Consider the following 18,581-nt stretch of genomic DNA (forward strand, 5'->3'; position numbering starts at 1 on the left):
AAAGAGCTGAACCTTATCCTTGCTTTTGTAATGGGGTTTGTACCTGATGCCTGGCTGGGATACCTCAACATCTCTTCCCCCAAGAAGAAGCAAAAATGTGCGTAATCCTTACATTGTGGGTATTTGATTTGTGGCTCTTAAAACTGATTTTCAGAAACATTAAGCACTCCCACTGTTAACTGATAAGCCAGCAACACTGAGTAAAATAAATTAAACTTGCCATAATGATGTCAAGTGAGGGCTGCAGTGAAAAATTTGGTTGAAAAAAATAAATGACCAGGTAGTGTCATCTACCAGAGACATTATGGTGATGTATGGGCTGCACTAAGCTGAAAGGCAGATGCCTGCTATTTAGATCATTTTAATATTTAATCTACTTAGTCTGTAGATGCATTTATATGTAGATGGAAATAAAATGCAAATTATGTAGTGAAATATCATAATATTTTACCTGAAGAACTCAGTTATCAAAAAGTTAAGTATTCAAGACTTTCACATACCTGGACACGTAAGATTTGTACAGATCCACTTTCCTCCAATGCAGGTGCTGAAATCAAAAAAAAAAAAAGGTTTCATACTTTTATTTTGTGAATTACATACAGTTGTCCCTCAGTTGTTCTTCCTGGATTCCTTCCCTGTGAAATGAGCACGAAGTGTCTTGCATCTTACAAAAGGGTACAGAGATATCACAGTCATTAGAATGCCTGAAAGCTGTGGCAAGAACTTGTCATGAAGATACAATAAGCTGAAATTTCATCCATGCATCCAGTAACTTTCATTACTTTTTAGCTCCTTAATAACCATTAAAAAAGTTAAGGAGTAATAAAACTGAGAAGAAAAAACACAAGCAATTTGAATCCTATGACTTAAAAATAGAACTCTTGTGGAAAAAAAAGATGTGCATCTGCAAGCTCATCCATTTTCTTCAATAAAGGTGATCCAATGAAAGGCACTTTCTCTTCCTATGGATTTTTCTTTCAAATGTATAAAATTACCTTATAAATTCTAAAAAACATCAGTTTAGTGTCACATTTACATTAGGCTTGTTGTGTCCAACTGAAATAGGCCTTGAAGAAGTTGTCTCTTATGACCACGAAAGGATGAAGTCCACAGCATAAAAAGCAAAACTACTCACCAGTTATTACATTCCTCATAAACCACCGAACCCATTTCAAAGGAACTTCCATGGTAGTCACAAGGACAGTCCATAGGTTTGACACACAATTCATTTTCATAAATTAAGCCTAGAATAAATAAAATAACAAGAAAAAAAGAGAAATATCCCTACAAATGACTGACAGAGCACTACTAAGTATATGCAAGAACAACACAAATAGTCTTGCATGTAATATACTCTAGACTAATAGTTAGTAACTGTCACCAAAAAAAGGGTGCATTTGAATTATATTTAATAAATTATATTACATGGATCAAATCACTAAATTGCCTGAGATACACTAAATATAGTATGAATAATAAATATTTAATACTGGGTGAGAGGGGGAGGAAACCACACACACAAAAAAACCCCAAAACTAAATACACAAGCCACACTTCTTTGAGAACCTTTGGCTTATTTTTTAAACACATTTACAAATCTTTGCCCGTTTTAAGGTCCTTATTTTACTGAAACAGGTTTTTGCTTTGGTGTTTTCTGGTTGGTTTATTATTTTGTTATTAGAGAGCCAGAAGCTAAAAGGCTTTACAACCCATAAAAAGTAAAATGATTAATAAATAATAAAGATGATCAAACTTATAAATAATCAGGGTACATATAAGAGGCATGACTTGAAGATCCATGGCATAACTTCCTCTATCCTCTTTTATATAGAATTATGTACCCAAGAGAAGCCAGTAACTAGAGGAAAACTGGACATCAATGTCTGTTTTGGTGAAGAGGGTAAAGTTTTGCTATAGGCCACACTGTAAATATGTCACTTGCCAGAACCATACAACAGTGTAAGAATCTCAGTATGAAAACCTGTTTATGGCCACATGGATGAGTTTTACTTATGGCATGTTTTTGAGCTCTCCTAAGCTCTGTAATCTTGCAGGTAGTCTTCAGGAAAAAAATGCAGAAAAAAAAAAACAAAAAACCAAAAAACAACAAGCAAACAAAACAAACCCAAAACCCAACCCATCAAAATAATCCTCCCTCTCCTCAAAAACCAAGCAGCAACCACCACAATCAGGAGGATGGCTGTCCTGTAACAAGAGAGCAAACACCATTTTTCATTCAAACTGTGGGTCTGTACAGCTAGAATGGGTATCTGTGCTGAAATCTATTGCTACTTGTTAGAAGGAGGAAAGGGTTGTTGTCAGTAAGGAAAATAAGGTCATTCATCCACACACCATTGGAACATCATTTATAAAGAGCTCCCGGGAATGCTTTAATCTAGTCAGGCCATATAGAGACAAACTTGGGGAAGAACAACCTCAAAGTTACATGGAATTAAAGAATACGTATTTGAGAAGCAAAACTTACCATCTGGACAGTAGCATCCATCAACACAGGAAAGCTCACTGTCAATGCACTGTGATTGCTGATGACATGAAACAGGACAGCAGTTGATGCATTCATTGTAGGTCAAGGGTTCAGCACAGGTAATGACTAAAAAATAGAAACAGGTAGAGAAAAGGTATTGTGGTAATGCCTCAGGGCTTAAATAGATTGCTCATATTTCTTTCAGGTATCTACTTTTTGGCAAGTCAATTGAGTATCTGTTGTCTAGAAAAATGCCTTTCATAACACACACTCATGGAATTGATACATATTTATATATATTCACATTTTGTCCATTAAAGGTGCTTTAAGAAGGAATAATCTTAAATTACACCAAGGGAGACTCAGAAATTTTCTCACAGCAGAGCTATTCAGATACTCAGACCATCACAGTCAGAACATCCATTAACACAGATTTTTGGAATCATAGGGGAAATCTGTCCTGGATGACAAAGCAGTTTGGGTCCTGCGTTACAAGCAGGTGAACAAATCAGATAATCTCTTTCAAACTTACTTTACGTGACTTATATAATGAAGACTTATGCAAGTGTAATTTGAATTTATTTTTAAGACTCATGACACACATATCAGAAAGCCATGAAGATTTGGACATTTGAAAGAGTAGTTCTATGAAAATAAAAATATCTGATTTAGTAAGAAGGCTCCTAAATCACATTGTAATAAGCTTAGTACTTTAAATACATTCAGTACAAATTACACACATGAAAGAGAAATCCCATCTCATTTATGTAGCCTTGAAGGAGTTTCATTCACTCAACGGTTTCATTAAGAGCTATATGAATCCAAAATAAGAGGAAGGACAATAAAGTAAAACTATGAAGAGCATCCTTTTTAAAATACAGCTGATAAGCAGCGCTTCCAAGTACGAAAGCATCTACGTACCACACTGCTCAAAGTGCACACGCCATCCATGAAGTGGCTTTCCTGCTTGGGCACATGCTCTGGCATATTCAGTTAGTGCTCGACACCAAGTTGCATTATCAACTGCTGACCTTACACGAATAAAAATTGGCATATTATTTTCTACCTACATTCAAACATGCAATCATAACCTCATGAATGCTCCTGCATTGCGTACAACCATCTTGTTTGAACCTACTTTAAAACTGTACTGTGTTGGTGGTCTAGGTTAAAAGTCTTTAATGGATTAGACATTCTGCCACACTTGAAGACACATCGTCAGTATGAATATCAATATATTTGAGACCTCACACTAATTTCTTTAATAAATCCATGAAAGACAGACCTACAGCAGTATTAACAGACTTGAATAAAGATCTTGAGTTTTATTAAAGGGCTAACACCCTGCAGAAAATTCACAAGGAAGTGTAAGATTTCCAACAGTGAGTCACAGTGGTACTGCGAATGGAAATTACCTTCTGTCCTGCCTGTTGATTTAACTGGTAAAAACTGCTTGGGCAAGGAGCATAGCAGATAATGATATGTTAGCATAAGTTCAAATAGTAATCAAATTTCTCTTTACAGTGGATTACCATATGGCTTGCAGGTGCCAAAAATGACCTTTTCACTATTACTTTTCATTATAGTAATACTATACTAATACAAAGGATGTTGCACACTCAGAATCAAAACAGATGCCATATTCACAGGAGATACATTAACAAATTATGAAGATATCACAGCCTGACTTTGGTCACCCTTATATCAAAGAAAATAGGAACTCCACAGTGTTCCACTGCAGTAAAATAGAACAAATGAGCAAAGACAAAATAATAATGTTAGATAGAAACAAATATGCAGAAAAAGACACAAATCAGTTCCGCTAACATTTACAATTCATTCTCATGATAGAAGGACTTTTTTTTTATAACAGCTTTGTTACCAAAACATTCACTTACATGCAAAGATCATTTGTGCAGCTTGCCATAAAAGAAAGAGGACTCACATATTCATGACATTGTTTAAATGGGGGATGTAACAGGATATTACACAGAGCATATGTCCTCTGAAATGAAAGAGACAGTTGTTGTGAAGTTTGTAAAAAATAAACATAAGATGAATATTATAGAATACTACAGAAAATCACAACAGACATCTGTGACTAGGAATCACTTTCCTCTCACCAGCTAGAAGCAGTGTCTAGCAACATATTGCTCTACATGCCAGAGTATCCATAACCAGTATCATACCAGTGAAGTAAAACATATTCCTTCCCCAAGGAAACTACAACTAAGCCAAAATAACCTGAAAAAGGTCTTCATTTTAATTAAATTACACAGTAACAGGCAAGAGAAATAAACCATGCTTGTCATCAGCTTTAGTTTCAAAGTACTTCATTTAAGGGTTATATCCCGGAAATACTACTTAGAAGGAAAAATTACTTCCGTGTTATGGACAAAAGTAACAATAATTCGTTTTTAAACACTGACGAATTAACTGTGCTCTCATTCTAGTTTTGCGTCCCTGCTTCTTTCTATGCTTCCTGAGGGAAGGAATGGGAACTAGCTCTAGAACATAACCCTATTTTACAACTTTTCACTCATTTAGCTTCATATTCAAACACTTCTATTGGCTGCTATGCAGATAATATAATATTTGAAAAGATCAAGAAATACAGAAGAAAAGGGGAGGCAGGATGAGATGACAAGAGATGATCTGCTGCAGCAATCATTTTAATTCATCTCTCCAAAGAGCTTTGACTATTTCCAGTGAGATTGAATATTTCCAGTTTCCTTCAAAGCACTAAGTCAAACTCTTGCTCTAATTAGAATCACCAATTATTGTAATAATATTTTTGTGTTGATCCAAACCTGTAGAGATTCATGGGTTTGTGTCAGGCACGGTGGTTCATTGAGAAGAGATTTATCCCAGTTGGGTGTTCCTTGTGGAGGATTTTCCTGCCAACTCTCTACAAACTCAGTTACATCATCTGTCAGTTTTCCTAAACAAGACACACACATACAGTCACACAGTAACTTGGAAGAACAACAATGTTTCTATAGGATTTCCCAGGGAAACATCTCAATAATCAAAACACATTAAGAAGAGAACACCCAACCCTTCCTACTACTAAATGAATCAGCTGAAATCAATCTGGTACTTCCAAGAAGCAAAAAATACTTTTAAAAGGAACTACAGGAGGGGTTTTAGAATAGCAGAAGGCAGCTTACTCCAGCAATTTGGCAAGGAAGGGCTTTAAGTGAGGAGGGCTGTGCCTCCCTTAGGCCATCAATTGGAAAAAAAAAAAGAGCTTTAATAAACTGTATATATATAGGTCTATGCTTCTATTTTATATGAAACTCCTAACAGAGAGTGTAAAACCGAAGAAAGATGAGGCATTCATGGGTCATTGCAATAGTTCAAAATGATTGTCTGCATTAGCCAAGCAGGGTGTGACACTTTCACATAAGTAGAAGTGTTCACACTAGAGTGAAACTAGCTAATCATTATTACTATCATCCATCATGGACAAGTGGTGGCACTGATTACTGTTTGGATTACCCACAAATGCATGTCTTGCCATATCTTCATGGCAACTGCTCCCCAAGGTAACTGGATGAAGCTCATATGTAGTGTATTGACTTGTGAAACTGAGTGGCCTGTACAAACAACAGAGGAAACCTAGCACATCTACTCTGAGTTTTGGAGTAGAACTCTACAGAAACACCCTAATCTTAAAGGGGAGCAAAGAGCTAAACAGCCCAAAGCAATGATTTCCAGAAGTTTTTATAGCCTAACTTGAAATACCTTTCAAGAGACCTGTTCTTTTTTCCCCTGTTTATTTTATTGAGGTCTTCACTCAGTATTTACTGAAAGCCAAGACTCTTGGAAGTGTCTGAAGTTAATAATGAAGGATCACTAGTCAGTTCTGAGAGTGTTATCATAAATGAAATGCCAGATCAAAAAGGATTCGACAGTTTTCATTTATTTGATTTAGTAATTATTGATTTATTTCCAATATCAATATCTCAGGCTTCCACAGGCTGCACAATTGCTAAGAGAACAGCAAACATTTAAAACCAGATTTTACCTTTCAGGTCCCAGGAAACTGAAGTACAAATGCCATTGCAGGTAATTGAGCAAGACAGCTTTTTTAAGATGTTCCTTCCCAGAGCCCCAACTGTATTCAAACTGGTCCCCTTCACTAACAGTATCATCTACCAGAAGTATTTCCACATCGTATTTCCCATTACAAAAGTTGCTCATCCTAAATTCACTTAGCATTATAATTAAAAACTAAGCAAAGTAACATTTATTTCACCTGAAAAAAAAAAAACAACCACACATATTATACATTATACAACAGGAAGCATCTTAAATACTCACCATAACTAGTTTCAAGGTCATCCTGCAGAATAGCATTATTGTTTCCACACAGTCCATGTGTTTTGCCCAAGTACTCTGGTGCCATTTTGATGTACACTGCAGATGTACCATCCCATGCCAGAGTAAAGGCATACTGGTGCCTGACTAGGAAGTATCCAGCTAGTTTCTGGATGTGTAAGTTTCCAATAATATGAGGTAATCGTACTCTGAAATGACACAGAATCAAAAACAACATTACATTAGAAAATATAACCATTAAAAATAAATTATTTGCTGATGTAATGACTTCCTCACGCATCTGAAAATTCCTGATGTAAATACCGACTAACTCCACTAAACCAAATGAAGTTGCAAACAACAGCAAAAATCAAAGTATGAACATCAATGGTTATATTTCTTAATACTGTATACCACCAATTCAGGTATCACCTTCCTCAGACACCACTCTGTAGATGAGAAGTAATTATTGCATTTGTGATCTGGATACTTTTTCAAGCTACCAACAAATAAGTTTACATCTTTGCTATCAAAATGTTACCATGACATTAATTCTAATGTAACTAGAGCATCAGAAACATGATTGGACTTACCCAAAGCCTTTATAGGTGACTTCACTGCTCATCTTTATCTGTTCATCTCCAGAAAAGAATAAACTAATGGACCTTTTGCAGGAATAAGGAGAAGAACGGCATTCAGGATCATTATTCACCTGCCAAATAAAAACACTAGTGTCAAAATCAAGTTTTTAATCAAATTCTTTGTAATCCGCATGTCACACAACTAATACCCCCAATCCCACACTCAGCAGTGAACAAGTAGTTTGGTCCCACTCTAGCACAAAAAACTGAATGATGTTTTCATAGCCGTGGCCTTTTCGCAGCTTTGTGCAAACAAAGCAAGCTTTGGTAGTACACACATCAGTTTTATTCCAGTTGTTTATATTCTGTGCTGTGGTAACTGGCAGCCCACAACACGTTAGAATTACATCTACCTTACATTCTACAACCCCATAGTATCATCTCAAGTAATTTTTAATCTCTTAAAATTAATACATCATTAGCATGTCCAATAACATGTAAAAGGAATGTAGAAGCATGGTTCCCTACCTGTATGGAGAAGCTCTGTTCATCTACTTGAGCATGTCTCACAAGTGCGTATGAAGATTTCCCAGAAAAATAATAATAGAGTCCATCAAAAGTTTCAAAATTATACTGGCCCCATGTTCTGCATATATGATCTCTTTCAGCACCTGTGTTATATACTAACAAAAGGAGAGTCACTTTAGACATAGCACTGGGTTTTTTTTTTTTATTCATACTCAAGTTGACATGGTGTCGTATATGTGGCGTGCTGTGAAATATTATCACTTCGAATAGAGTGATAATATTTCGGAGAGAAAAACACTAGAGCACAAAGGAATCTTTAGGCAGAGGGTAGTCATTCTTGTAGCTGTGGGAACCCAAGTACAATCTCAGAATTGCAGTTAGTTTTCTCTTTTTACACACCTGTCTGGCATCTCGGTCCAGTTGCATTAAATCGACTGCAGTTGCACAGCTCTCTGTAGACACACTCACCTCCATTAAAACATGTAAATGAATCTGAGTGGAAAAAAACCAAGGCATATTAAAAATAAATAATGATAATTTTCTTTCTTAAGACCTAGTGCTTTCACCAAAGCTGAAATTCACTACATGAATGACAGGAGAGGCTGACTTAGCATTAAAGGGTCCTGCAGAATCCAACTGGCCTCCACAAAAAGGAAAAATACTGCGAAAGCCTTACCTCAAAACAGACATCCAGTTTAGCAAATACATTACAGATGTAGAGAAGCCAAATCAAAACGACTGTTCCATGTGTTAGTCTGACATGTTTTCAGTCCCCTAAGCGATGAATACATGAAGTGAACAAGTACTGCACCAAAAAAAAGCAGTGCCTATATCCTTACTTATACTAGTAACACCCTATGGGTAAGCTCTGCCGGGATGAGAGCAAATACAATACATTAGAAATACAAATGTTCAGATGCCAGCTGTATATCTTTCACCTGCCTCTCCTCCTTGTATCTTGCAGCTTCTAACTATGCGAACCACAAACACTTTCCATAAAGACACAGATCCCTGACTTGCAACTTGACAGGTTTGGGCTTGGGGCAGGGAGGTGCTGGGTTTTTTATTTTCCCTGGGAAGATCCCCATCAAAATATGACCAAACAAGTTTTCACAGTTTAAGGAAAGATGCGCACAAGCAGAAATAAAGTTTCTTGCTACTAAATTCAAACTTTGTGCTTGAATCTTTTTTTAACAATTATGATCTATTCACTTATTTTGCTAATACTTGTTCTTATAAAGTTTTATTAGGAAAGGATTTGAATTTTAATAATTGCCTATTATATAATTATGTAATTTTTGCACTTTAGAACACAAATTGAGATTGCATTTGCTGCAGACAAGTTGCTCAGAAGAAACTGTTTCAGGAAGAGACAAACTAAAGACTCAGCCTTCTTTATCTTTATAAACACATCATTCCTGAAAAATAATCATAGAACCATAGAGTGGTTTGCATTAGAAAGGACCTTTAAGATCATCTATTCCAATCCCCCTGCCATAGGCAGGCACACCTTGCACTAGACCAGGTCACTCAAAGCCCCATCCAGCCTAGCCTTGAACACTTCCAGGGATGGGGCATCCACAACTTCCTTGGGCAACCTGTTCCAGTACCTCACCATCCTCACAGTAAAGAATTTCATCTTAATATCTAATCTAAACCTACTCTCTTCCAATTTCAAGACATTATCATTACGTCATGCTAAATACCATAATGTTAGAATGAGGAAGACATCAAGAATATTACAGCAAAATACAATTAAAGAAAAATGCTTACGTGTTCATCTACTTAAAGCCATGTGATTTTTACAAAATACTATCTTCAGTTACAAGTTTACAGAACCCTTACTAAGTTTCGACAAAATTTGACAGTAGATTTCATTAGTGCTATTTCCATTTGCAATCATCTTAAAAATACTAATGAGTTACTTGAAGACTTTAAAAATATCCAAACCATTAATTTTGATACCTTTGTTTTCAACATGCACCCCACACATACACTGGGAAGAAAAAAAAAAAAAAAGAAAAAAAAAATAGAGGCCATGCTGAAAAGAACAAAGCAGGTAGACAAAGCAAAAGGCAATGCTCCTTTCCCTGTCTGGCCAACCCAAGTTCAATAAAAACTAATGCAAGCAGCATGTAGAAAGGTTCCTACTTACTCTGACTGAGCAGTCTCATTTACATACTCACAGTGACCAATCTTGTCAATAATGCAAAAGCCTTGTTCCTCTTGTCAAGAGAGGCAGACATTCTGCTCTTTCATCTTGAGCATTGTGAGACTTGAGTAACCAGAGCTCAGGCCTCCATTCTTTGCTTCTCTAAGATTCTGCCCTATTGCCTGTCCAGTTACAATGATGTGCAATTAGACTGCAAGTCATGTTCCTCTTGGCTGTAGAGGAAGTTAGCCCCCTTTTGATGTTTCAGGTTGAATGATTCCCCTCTAAGTGTGGCTCAGGTAACCTGCTTCAAGCCATGTATATTCAGATTGTGAACACAGTCAGCTGGCCTGGGGGCCCTTGTTGTCATCAGGAAGGATCTCCCTGGCTCTCTTTTAGAGAGAAAGGGAGTTAAATCTGAATTGGAGGTGAAATGACTCAGTGATGAGTGTTTTCTTCTTTACAAAGTTTTCTTCTGAGTATGTAAGATTCTAAGAAAATATAATAATCATAGCTCTTGTATTTCTTTATATCCCTGTTTACATCACTGTAAAGTATGTTTCCTTACACTGCATAGAAGAGCTGTGTGTGAAATAATAGTTATCCTTAGACATGTACTGAGAAAAGCAGCATTGTTTCAGATCACATTTAGTGCTCCTACTACTGTAAACAAAGTGGCCTCCTTCAATCATATAACTCCACTCAATTAACACAGAAATACTTCCTATCAGGAACAAATTCTGATCTTTGTCATTAAAGGAATATAAACTCCCTAAACAAGCTAATCCATATGACCATGTCAAATGGAAAAGTTTATGGAAAGGTTATGTCATGTCTGCCCCAGAGATGTGAGAAACATTTTAATATCTGCAGAAAAGGAAAAAACATCAAGACTAAATGAAAACTAGAAGTGGGAAAAGTTATGGAAGAATATTGTGGCTTTCATTTACCTGAAAGTGACACCTACTAAAAAGTTCTCAGCTCCTCTTTCCCCTTTGACATTATGCCAGTTGAGCGCATTGGGTTGGAATCTGAAACTGAAAACTTGTGAGACTTTTCTAGCAGAAAATGGTAGGCCTAAGTAATATGATTTGACTCACATAGGTAATTAAGGGATTTCTAACCTGTTGCCACTACAACCTGCAGAATATGACCACTGCAGTCATGAAGCTGCTCATCCCAAATTCCCTCTTAATTGAGCAGGATCATCTCGTAACACAGGCCTGAATTCTTCTCTCTCCTCACAGCTTAAATATTCTAATCTGGTAATTACTAAATAGGCTGCACAATATGCACATAGGGTTATATTAGTCCCTTGGGTGCATGAACCTCCTTTTCAGTTCATCCTCCTTTTAAATTCTTCAGTGTCGGGCAGTAAGAGCCTCGAGGCCAGTGCTGCCACTCTAGAAGCAGTAGCTGGATCTTAAATCCATTATTTATCAGAGCCTTTGAAAAAGTGTGACTGTAACGTCGGCTGTTTACACTTCACTGCAAGGGTTTCTGGAGATTAGTGTCCACCTTCACACAAGTGACTACTGCTTATGTTCTCTGAAAAGACATGCTTTAGGAGCATCAGGAAAACTGTCCAAAGCCATCTTGCATCTTCATCAAAATACACATTTATTTTGAAATATTATTATAGATACATGTATTGCACCTATGATATTGTGCACACAGTTTACTTTACTTTCTTGCATTACTTCTTCTCTAACGAGTACTTAAGACCTCTTGAATTTATTTCAGTTGCAAATGAACTCTATGTCCTGGCTTGCTTATCCATGATTTATTCTTCTGATCTAATGTCTACGAAGAATAAAATAAGCACAGCTCAGAGTAATTTATATAGTGTGAAGCCCTTCAGCATGAAGTGAGATACAGTCACTAAAGAACCACTCTTACCCCTCAGAGCACAAAGATCTAACTGCAAAGCAAGCATGTATATGTATTCCACACAAAAGTTAAGATACTAAATCAAAGAGCCATCTATTGCACTTTCATTCAAGAACACAACTGACTACTGAGATTACCATGCACATCAACTTTGAAATAGTTGATTTTGCTTTAACCGTCATGTGAATACAGATGCTCCAACTCAGTTTTGACCTCACTGTAATACACCTTTATCACCAGCACACCTAATTCTTGAAGAGTTATGGCTGAGGTGGACTTTCCTCTAGGTTATTTTTCTGTAAAACATTAAGTACTTACTAGTGTTGAAATTCTGTGTTTTGTTACTGGTTTTTAAGACACGGCATGAAAAAAAAAATTAGTTTAATGCAAAGCAATAGAAACAGGTTTCTCCTCAGAATATCGATTACTAGATTCACTTGGACAGAAAAGTTTAAGTATGAAAGACTAATTTAGAGATCTGAAAGTGATAAAGTTTTACTTAAGCAAGGTAAATACAAGGTCCAACCTATGCCCTCAGTTCATATGATTGTGCCTATACATCAACTTTGACCCAAACAGTTTTAGAGCCCCAGAGAGTCATTTACAGAAATAGACAAATAGAAAAAGAAATATTTTTCAGGATTCTTTAAAAAATGACATACATTAAAATTCCATGCAAGTGTAGAAGGGAGGGTTGTCTGAAGGTAAAATACTAAAATGATCAATTAATTAAAAATTTAATTTTATTCTGAAATGGAAAAGTGAAAAAGAAAAGCAGATCAGGATAAGAATTTTCAAGAAGCTTACGTTAGACCTAGAGTCACACATTAAAAAAAAAGTAAAGTTATGTTTAAAATGGAATATTTAAATTTTTGCTGTCAACATTCTGTAAATTTTATGTTTTGTAATTCTGCATAATTTCCATCACATACTTTCTCCAGGTGCAATCTTTCACTGCCTTTGACTGTGGAGAAATAACACAGCAAGTATTTCTTGCATTATCTTTTGCCTTTCAACTTCATAGTCTGTGAAAGCATCTGCCTGCAATATCTGCCTACAGTGGCAGGCAGATGGCACATGCTTCCACAGGATGCAATACAGCCCTGGGCCACGCTAGGATCTAAAATTTTCTTCGGGATTCTGAGGTGAATGAGTAGGATGCAATTTTAACCTTTCAATTCCAAGACCCTTCCAGTTAGCTGCAGATGTTCTGCTCCTGTGCATCTCCTCAAATCAGTCTTCAAGCACACATTGTAAGGGACAAGTATCTTCTATGGTAATAGTGACTCCTGCCTGCTACTGCATTTCAAGACAAGAAATTTGAAGTGTTTAACATACTATAAATTCCCAGCAGTAGTTTGAATACTTCCACAAATAATTTGTTTTGCCTGTCCCAGGTTCTTTATATGCTTATATATTAGCCCTGCAGTTTTCTGTTTGGGGTTTGGATTTTTCACTTCATTTATTGTTTTTTAACTTTGCACAAAGAACAGATTTGTGCCAAAAAAAGTTCAAACTTTAACAGCTATGTAAACTATGTGTTTGTCGATTATTATGATAAACATTTTAAATGCCATGCTCCCTAGGTAGAAGAAACTAACACAAGAATTTATCTCTTGGCATTTGTTTGTGCTGTAGCAACTTTTTTGTTTCATTGACAGATAAGACATGACCTCACTTTCTGAACTGCTTTCAGTTGACTAATATTACACAAAGGTAAAGAGATCTATTGCACAAATCATGCATTCATTCCACATAAAACATGTTGGTTTATCTCCATAGAGCAACTGAAAGCAAGAAAAAATATTCTTGCAAAAATAATTGCCTGTGATTATAATGAACTTATATTTCATTCTATTATAGTTTTATTTCAAAGATTATTTTGTTAGAGACATTGCTAAACTAGGGAGAGCAGCTGACAGCCTACCTTGCTGTTCTGTTTTGGGGTTTTTTTGGATTTGTTTCTTGTTCTGGGTTTTTTTGGTGTTTGGTGAGTTGTTTTTTCAACAAAAAAAAGCATTACTATTTCATACATCCTCAAATGGATGCAAATCCCAGTACATGGGCAGATTTATAGCAGCTTGCATCTCTTCAAATTGGAGAGGCCAAAATGAAACTATTTTTCTAAGTATTTGGAGCATGATACCTAAACTCTCGTATGAAGCAGATCAGGTTATTCTTTTGTTTTGTTTTTCAATATGTCTTTCACATGCAGACAACAATGGATTCCATTTCCCACACAGAGTTTACTGGAATTTAAAAAGGAAACTTCCAGGTCTGGGTATTACACTGTTTAAAAAGTTTAATAAGACTAATTTTATTTGCCTTCAAGTATGGGCAATCATTAATAACTTTTAAAGCAGGTCTTCAACAACATTGTCTTTCCAAAGCAAGTCCATCAGAAATGGAAAATCCACACGTAATATTTTTCCCTCATAGAAATAAGAGTTGGAAAAAAACAAAAAGGCTCTACTATTACATCTGCAGAGAGCAATGAAATCTATTTTTGCCATTGTAATTGCATCCTCCTTTAGAAGCTTAGACATGTGATGAGTTACCATGAGAAATTTTCTACCCATTTCATTCTCCCTTGTTCTAATTTTTTTCTCCCCTTTCTTAAATATTAGGCCTATTTAAGAGGCAATAAACTTGCACATAAACCTTTGCAAGAGTTTTTTAATAGAAGTCTTGCAAAGGGTTTATGTACATGTGTTTTATTGCACACTTGAATGGTAACATAACGTATCTTAAAAGGTTTTTTTCCCCAGCTGGTTGCTCTGAAGCAAAAAACGAAATCTACTAGTCCCATTAAAGGAGTTTTGACTAGAAAAAAATAAACCCAGGGAAACAAATGATTATTATGGCAGCAAAATTCTCAGCATGATTTGCTTATCTTCTCTTTGTAAGCTGCTTTATTTAGTTTTTAAAAAATGAAATCATAAGTACTTCTTGGTCAGTAAGCAAATGCAACCCTCAAAAAGAGGGAGTTTTACTAGTATAGAGTGCTATATTTGTAAAGCAACTTTATCATACGCAACATATATGACTTTTTCATATATTGGAGAGAGGTTCATAGGTAATAGTTCTTATTTGAGCAATACTATGTTTCTCTAAACTCTTGCACTGTTCCTCCACATCCAGCTGCACACTTCTCAAAAGCTTCTGCAAACAGTGTGTATTAAAGACATTAAAAGCTTTTGGAGATAACACAACCCTAACTACAATTGATGAGTCCATTCCACACATCTTGCCTTTTGTGCTATAAAGCTATGGGGTACAAATCCACACTATTCACTATCAGGTAGGTCCCACATCCAATGCAATCCATCAGGCTAACAGAAGAGAAACTAGAGGTTTCACATCACTAACTAAAACTACTAGGAATTATTTTGCCTCATACTTCTCCTCTGTACAGAACAAGCATAACATGGACCTTTCTGTACAGTTAACACAGAGGATCTTTACCCTTCAGCAAAGATATTTTAAGCCTGTCCACTTCATTCGTGAAAATAAGACGAACCAAAAAACCAACACACACATTCCTCAAGAAAATACCCACCACTGCAAGCTGGTGGCTAAGGCACCCTATCTTGCTAACCCATAGATTATACACACGAAGAGCATCCATAGATCACCTCAGCAAAAACATAGCAAACAAAAAACCTCCAAGCACAGCAAAGGTACAGGGCAGACAATTTAACGGCACCCAGCAGCAATCCACCTTTTTAGGTATATCACTACAAGAGCAGATTTCCCTAGTAAAAGCTTTTTATTAGAAAAACTGCAGTTAGAGACAGTCTTTCAAATGATCAAACCAGAACCAGGTATAAACCTAAAGTTAAGTTAAACCCCATAACAAATTATCCCACTTCTATGGAGCTTAGAGACTGATCAGAGCAGACCTCCTTTACCACAAAGACCTGTACTAGTTATTTTAGGGCTTTTTCTTTCTAAAAAATAATTAAATTATGCAGAAAATAAAGTTCAAGAGATTTCATGTGGAAACATAAATAACTTACTGGATGGTCCGCATTTCATACTGTGAAGTCTCCTGGTCCGAGACAGGGACATTGTAGTAGATGAGGTGTTATAAATTGCCATTTCAGACTCCTTTCAGAAAGAACAAATAAATCAGCAGCTATAACCAAGAAATTTAAAAATCTCTTCAGAGTCTATCAGTAAATTTACCAGTTTTAGTAAGCTCATTGCTTCATATTTGCTCACTACAACGTTATCAAAAAACTCAGTTGTGAAGTAAAAAGTACAGTCACTCTACTGAAGAGTGCAATAGTTCTTTTTTCTTTTTCCAGTCACCCAAACATATTTCTTACTGAAGATTCCTGCTCAGTAGGCTAACACAGAAGGAAACAAAGAGTCTATTGCTATTTCTTGAATTCTTAGGGGGAGAACCTCAATCTATTAGCATTTGCTGTTATTGATGGTTGATTTCATAACCTGTTTGCAGTTATGTGACTTTTTTTCTTTGCTGAACTTTTCCCAGAAAGAGCAGGAAGAAAGCAGAAAGAAAGGCAACTCCTCTGTGGAGCCACAAACAAGGACAACAAAGCAAACTTTCCTTTTCCCACCCTCAAACAAGGGAGTAGGAACCACACACCCTAATTACATTTCAGCAACGTGCCATGAGTGATATAGTCGAGTTGCCAAGATAAATCACATCCAAAAACCTGAGTGCTGAGCTGTAGTGATCTGATACTGCCAGCTCACTTACTTTTACTGAGAAGCAAAAAGGCTCCCACAAAGCAATTGTTGCTGGATGAGCCAGACCAGACCTCAGCTTTCCCTTGAGCAAGGATGCTTCCTACAAAAAACAGCTTTCTGAAGGAGCTGAAGCTCTAGATACAACCATACAGTTTTTCCTCATTGCTTAAACACTTAAAACCCCAAGTTTTCTTTCATTCATAAATGACGCTCCTCGTGAGTGGGATGAAATACACATTCGAGGACAAGTCTTTAAGAATTACAAAGAACAGCCACCAGAAATACTGATGGTATCACAGTAATGTACAGACGCATTCAAGCAAGATTTGAGAAGCACATTATCCTGATGACAGCCAGCACAGCCATCCCTCGATCTGACGCCACCTGCCCCCTCAGAGGGGTCTCGCCGGGCAAACCTGCCACCACCTGGGGCCACGAGCGACGGCACCGCATCACCTCATCAGCCCTGGTCGCATCGCGGTCGATGCTCTCCTCCCGGGGCTCCTCGGAGGGAAACTGCACATCCCAGCCTCTCCGAGGAGGTGCCGCAGCTCCCGGCCCCGCCGTGCCCGCCAGCTGCCCCATCACAGCTCCCTGCTCTCCCCCCATACCTGCATCGCCGCGGAGAGGCCCTCTCCTGTCCGAGGTCCCCCGGTGCTGCCTCGGCTGCGGGCAGAGAACAAGGCAGGGTTGGCTTGGCCCGGGCAGCCCACCCGGCCCGGCCCTCCCGCGGCGGGGAAGGAGCCCCGCTGTGCCCCGGCCAGCTCTTACCTGCGGAGCGGCACATCCCCGTCGGCAGGGAGCTGCGCCCAGGCGCCCCATGGAGACAAGGCTGGAAGGCAAAGGCGGTAGGTTAGCGATGGCCAGGACTGCCCTGTCCTCTCTGCCACCCTATCCCATCCCACCTCATCCCCGCGCCCTGCCCGGCAGGAGCTCACCCGACGGCAGCCAGGCGCACAGCAGCGCCCCAAGCACGAGCCGAGTCTCCATGCGGAACAGCTGGAGAACAGGTACAACTTCCCGGAGAGCTCCGGCCGCTACCTGCGCTTTGAGCTCATCCCGCCCTTCCGGGCGGGGCGGACTGGGGGTTTATCAGCCACCCGCCCTCCGCCCTGCCCTTCCCCAGCGCCCACCCCGGACACCGCCTCTCGCTGCGCAGCCCGGGGCTGGTTGTGTCCCTGCTGCCGAGCGGCCCCGCTATCGCTTCTCCCTTCTCCTGTCCGCCCGTGCCGCCGCTGACCTCGTCGCCTCCTCGAGTTTATTTCTACTTTTCCGCCTTTCTGGGCTTCCCTGCCAGGAGAGGCTTAGGTTGAATATTAGGAAAAAGTTTTTTACAGAGAGAGTAATCCGACGTTGGAATGGGCTCCCCAGGGAGGTGATGGATTTACCAGATGATACTGAATGTGGCACTTAGGGCCATGGTCTAGTAACCACGGCGGTGTTGGATCAAGGGTTGGACTTGATGATCTCGAGAGTCTTTTCCAACCCGGTTGATTCTATGATTCCGTGATTCAGGAAATGATTCGTGTCCCGGTGTCTGAGCGGGAGCCGGGACCCCCGCGGTGGGGTGCGGTTTAAGGCTGCGCCTCACCCCAGGGCGAGAGGAGCCGGGGCTGCTCCCGGAGCTCCTGGCAACGCGCACGGACCGAGCGCAGCCAGCCCGCGGGGAACCGCGTGCTCCCAGTGGGAAACGGCAAAGGTTGTCCGTGCTCAGCATGGAGCATTGGCCCCGACCCATTGAACCAGGTGTCAGGACTAGAGTAATGAAAGGCATGAGTAAAACATGAACTGAATGCAGCATGAAGCTAACCTGTATGGATGGTTTCCATAGCTTCTGATAAATTTTTTTTATTAGTATGAATTTACAATGTGGAGCCTTTTCCATATTTATTCCTCTTCTTTT

At 38.5% G+C, this 18,581-nt stretch overlaps 1 protein-coding gene across 1 annotated transcript in view; it reads right to left on the reverse strand.

Annotated features, from left to right (window-relative positions):
* OTOG (otogelin) overlaps positions 1-17,668 on the reverse strand; it is a 99,705-nt gene extending 82,037 nt beyond the window's left edge. The window contains exons 1-14 of the mRNA XM_017807136.1: positions 17,617-17,668; positions 17,450-17,510; positions 17,290-17,344; positions 15,979-16,069; positions 8,317-8,409; positions 7,918-8,072; positions 7,402-7,520; positions 6,812-7,017; positions 5,296-5,426; positions 4,384-4,490; positions 3,407-3,516; positions 2,486-2,611; positions 1,136-1,244; positions 501-547 (exon numbers count right to left, since the gene is read on the reverse strand). Coding sequence (XP_017662625.1) covers positions 501-547; positions 1,136-1,244; positions 2,486-2,611; positions 3,407-3,516; positions 4,384-4,490; positions 5,296-5,426; positions 6,812-7,017; positions 7,402-7,520; positions 7,918-8,072; positions 8,317-8,409; positions 15,979-16,069; positions 17,290-17,344; positions 17,450-17,510; positions 17,617-17,668 — 1,462 coding nt within the window. The remainder of the gene's footprint in view (positions 1-500; positions 548-1,135; positions 1,245-2,485; positions 2,612-3,406; positions 3,517-4,383; positions 4,491-5,295; positions 5,427-6,811; positions 7,018-7,401; positions 7,521-7,917; positions 8,073-8,316; positions 8,410-15,978; positions 16,070-17,289; positions 17,345-17,449; positions 17,511-17,616) is intronic.
* Positions 17,669-18,581: the final 913 nt, after the last annotated feature.

The sequence above is a fragment of the Lepidothrix coronata genome, unplaced genomic scaffold, assembly GCF_001604755.1.
Source record: "Lepidothrix coronata isolate B3197 unplaced genomic scaffold, Lepidothrix_coronata-1.0 Scaffold1, whole genome shotgun sequence".
Taxonomy (NCBI): Eukaryota; Metazoa; Chordata; class Aves; order Passeriformes; family Pipridae; genus Lepidothrix; species Lepidothrix coronata.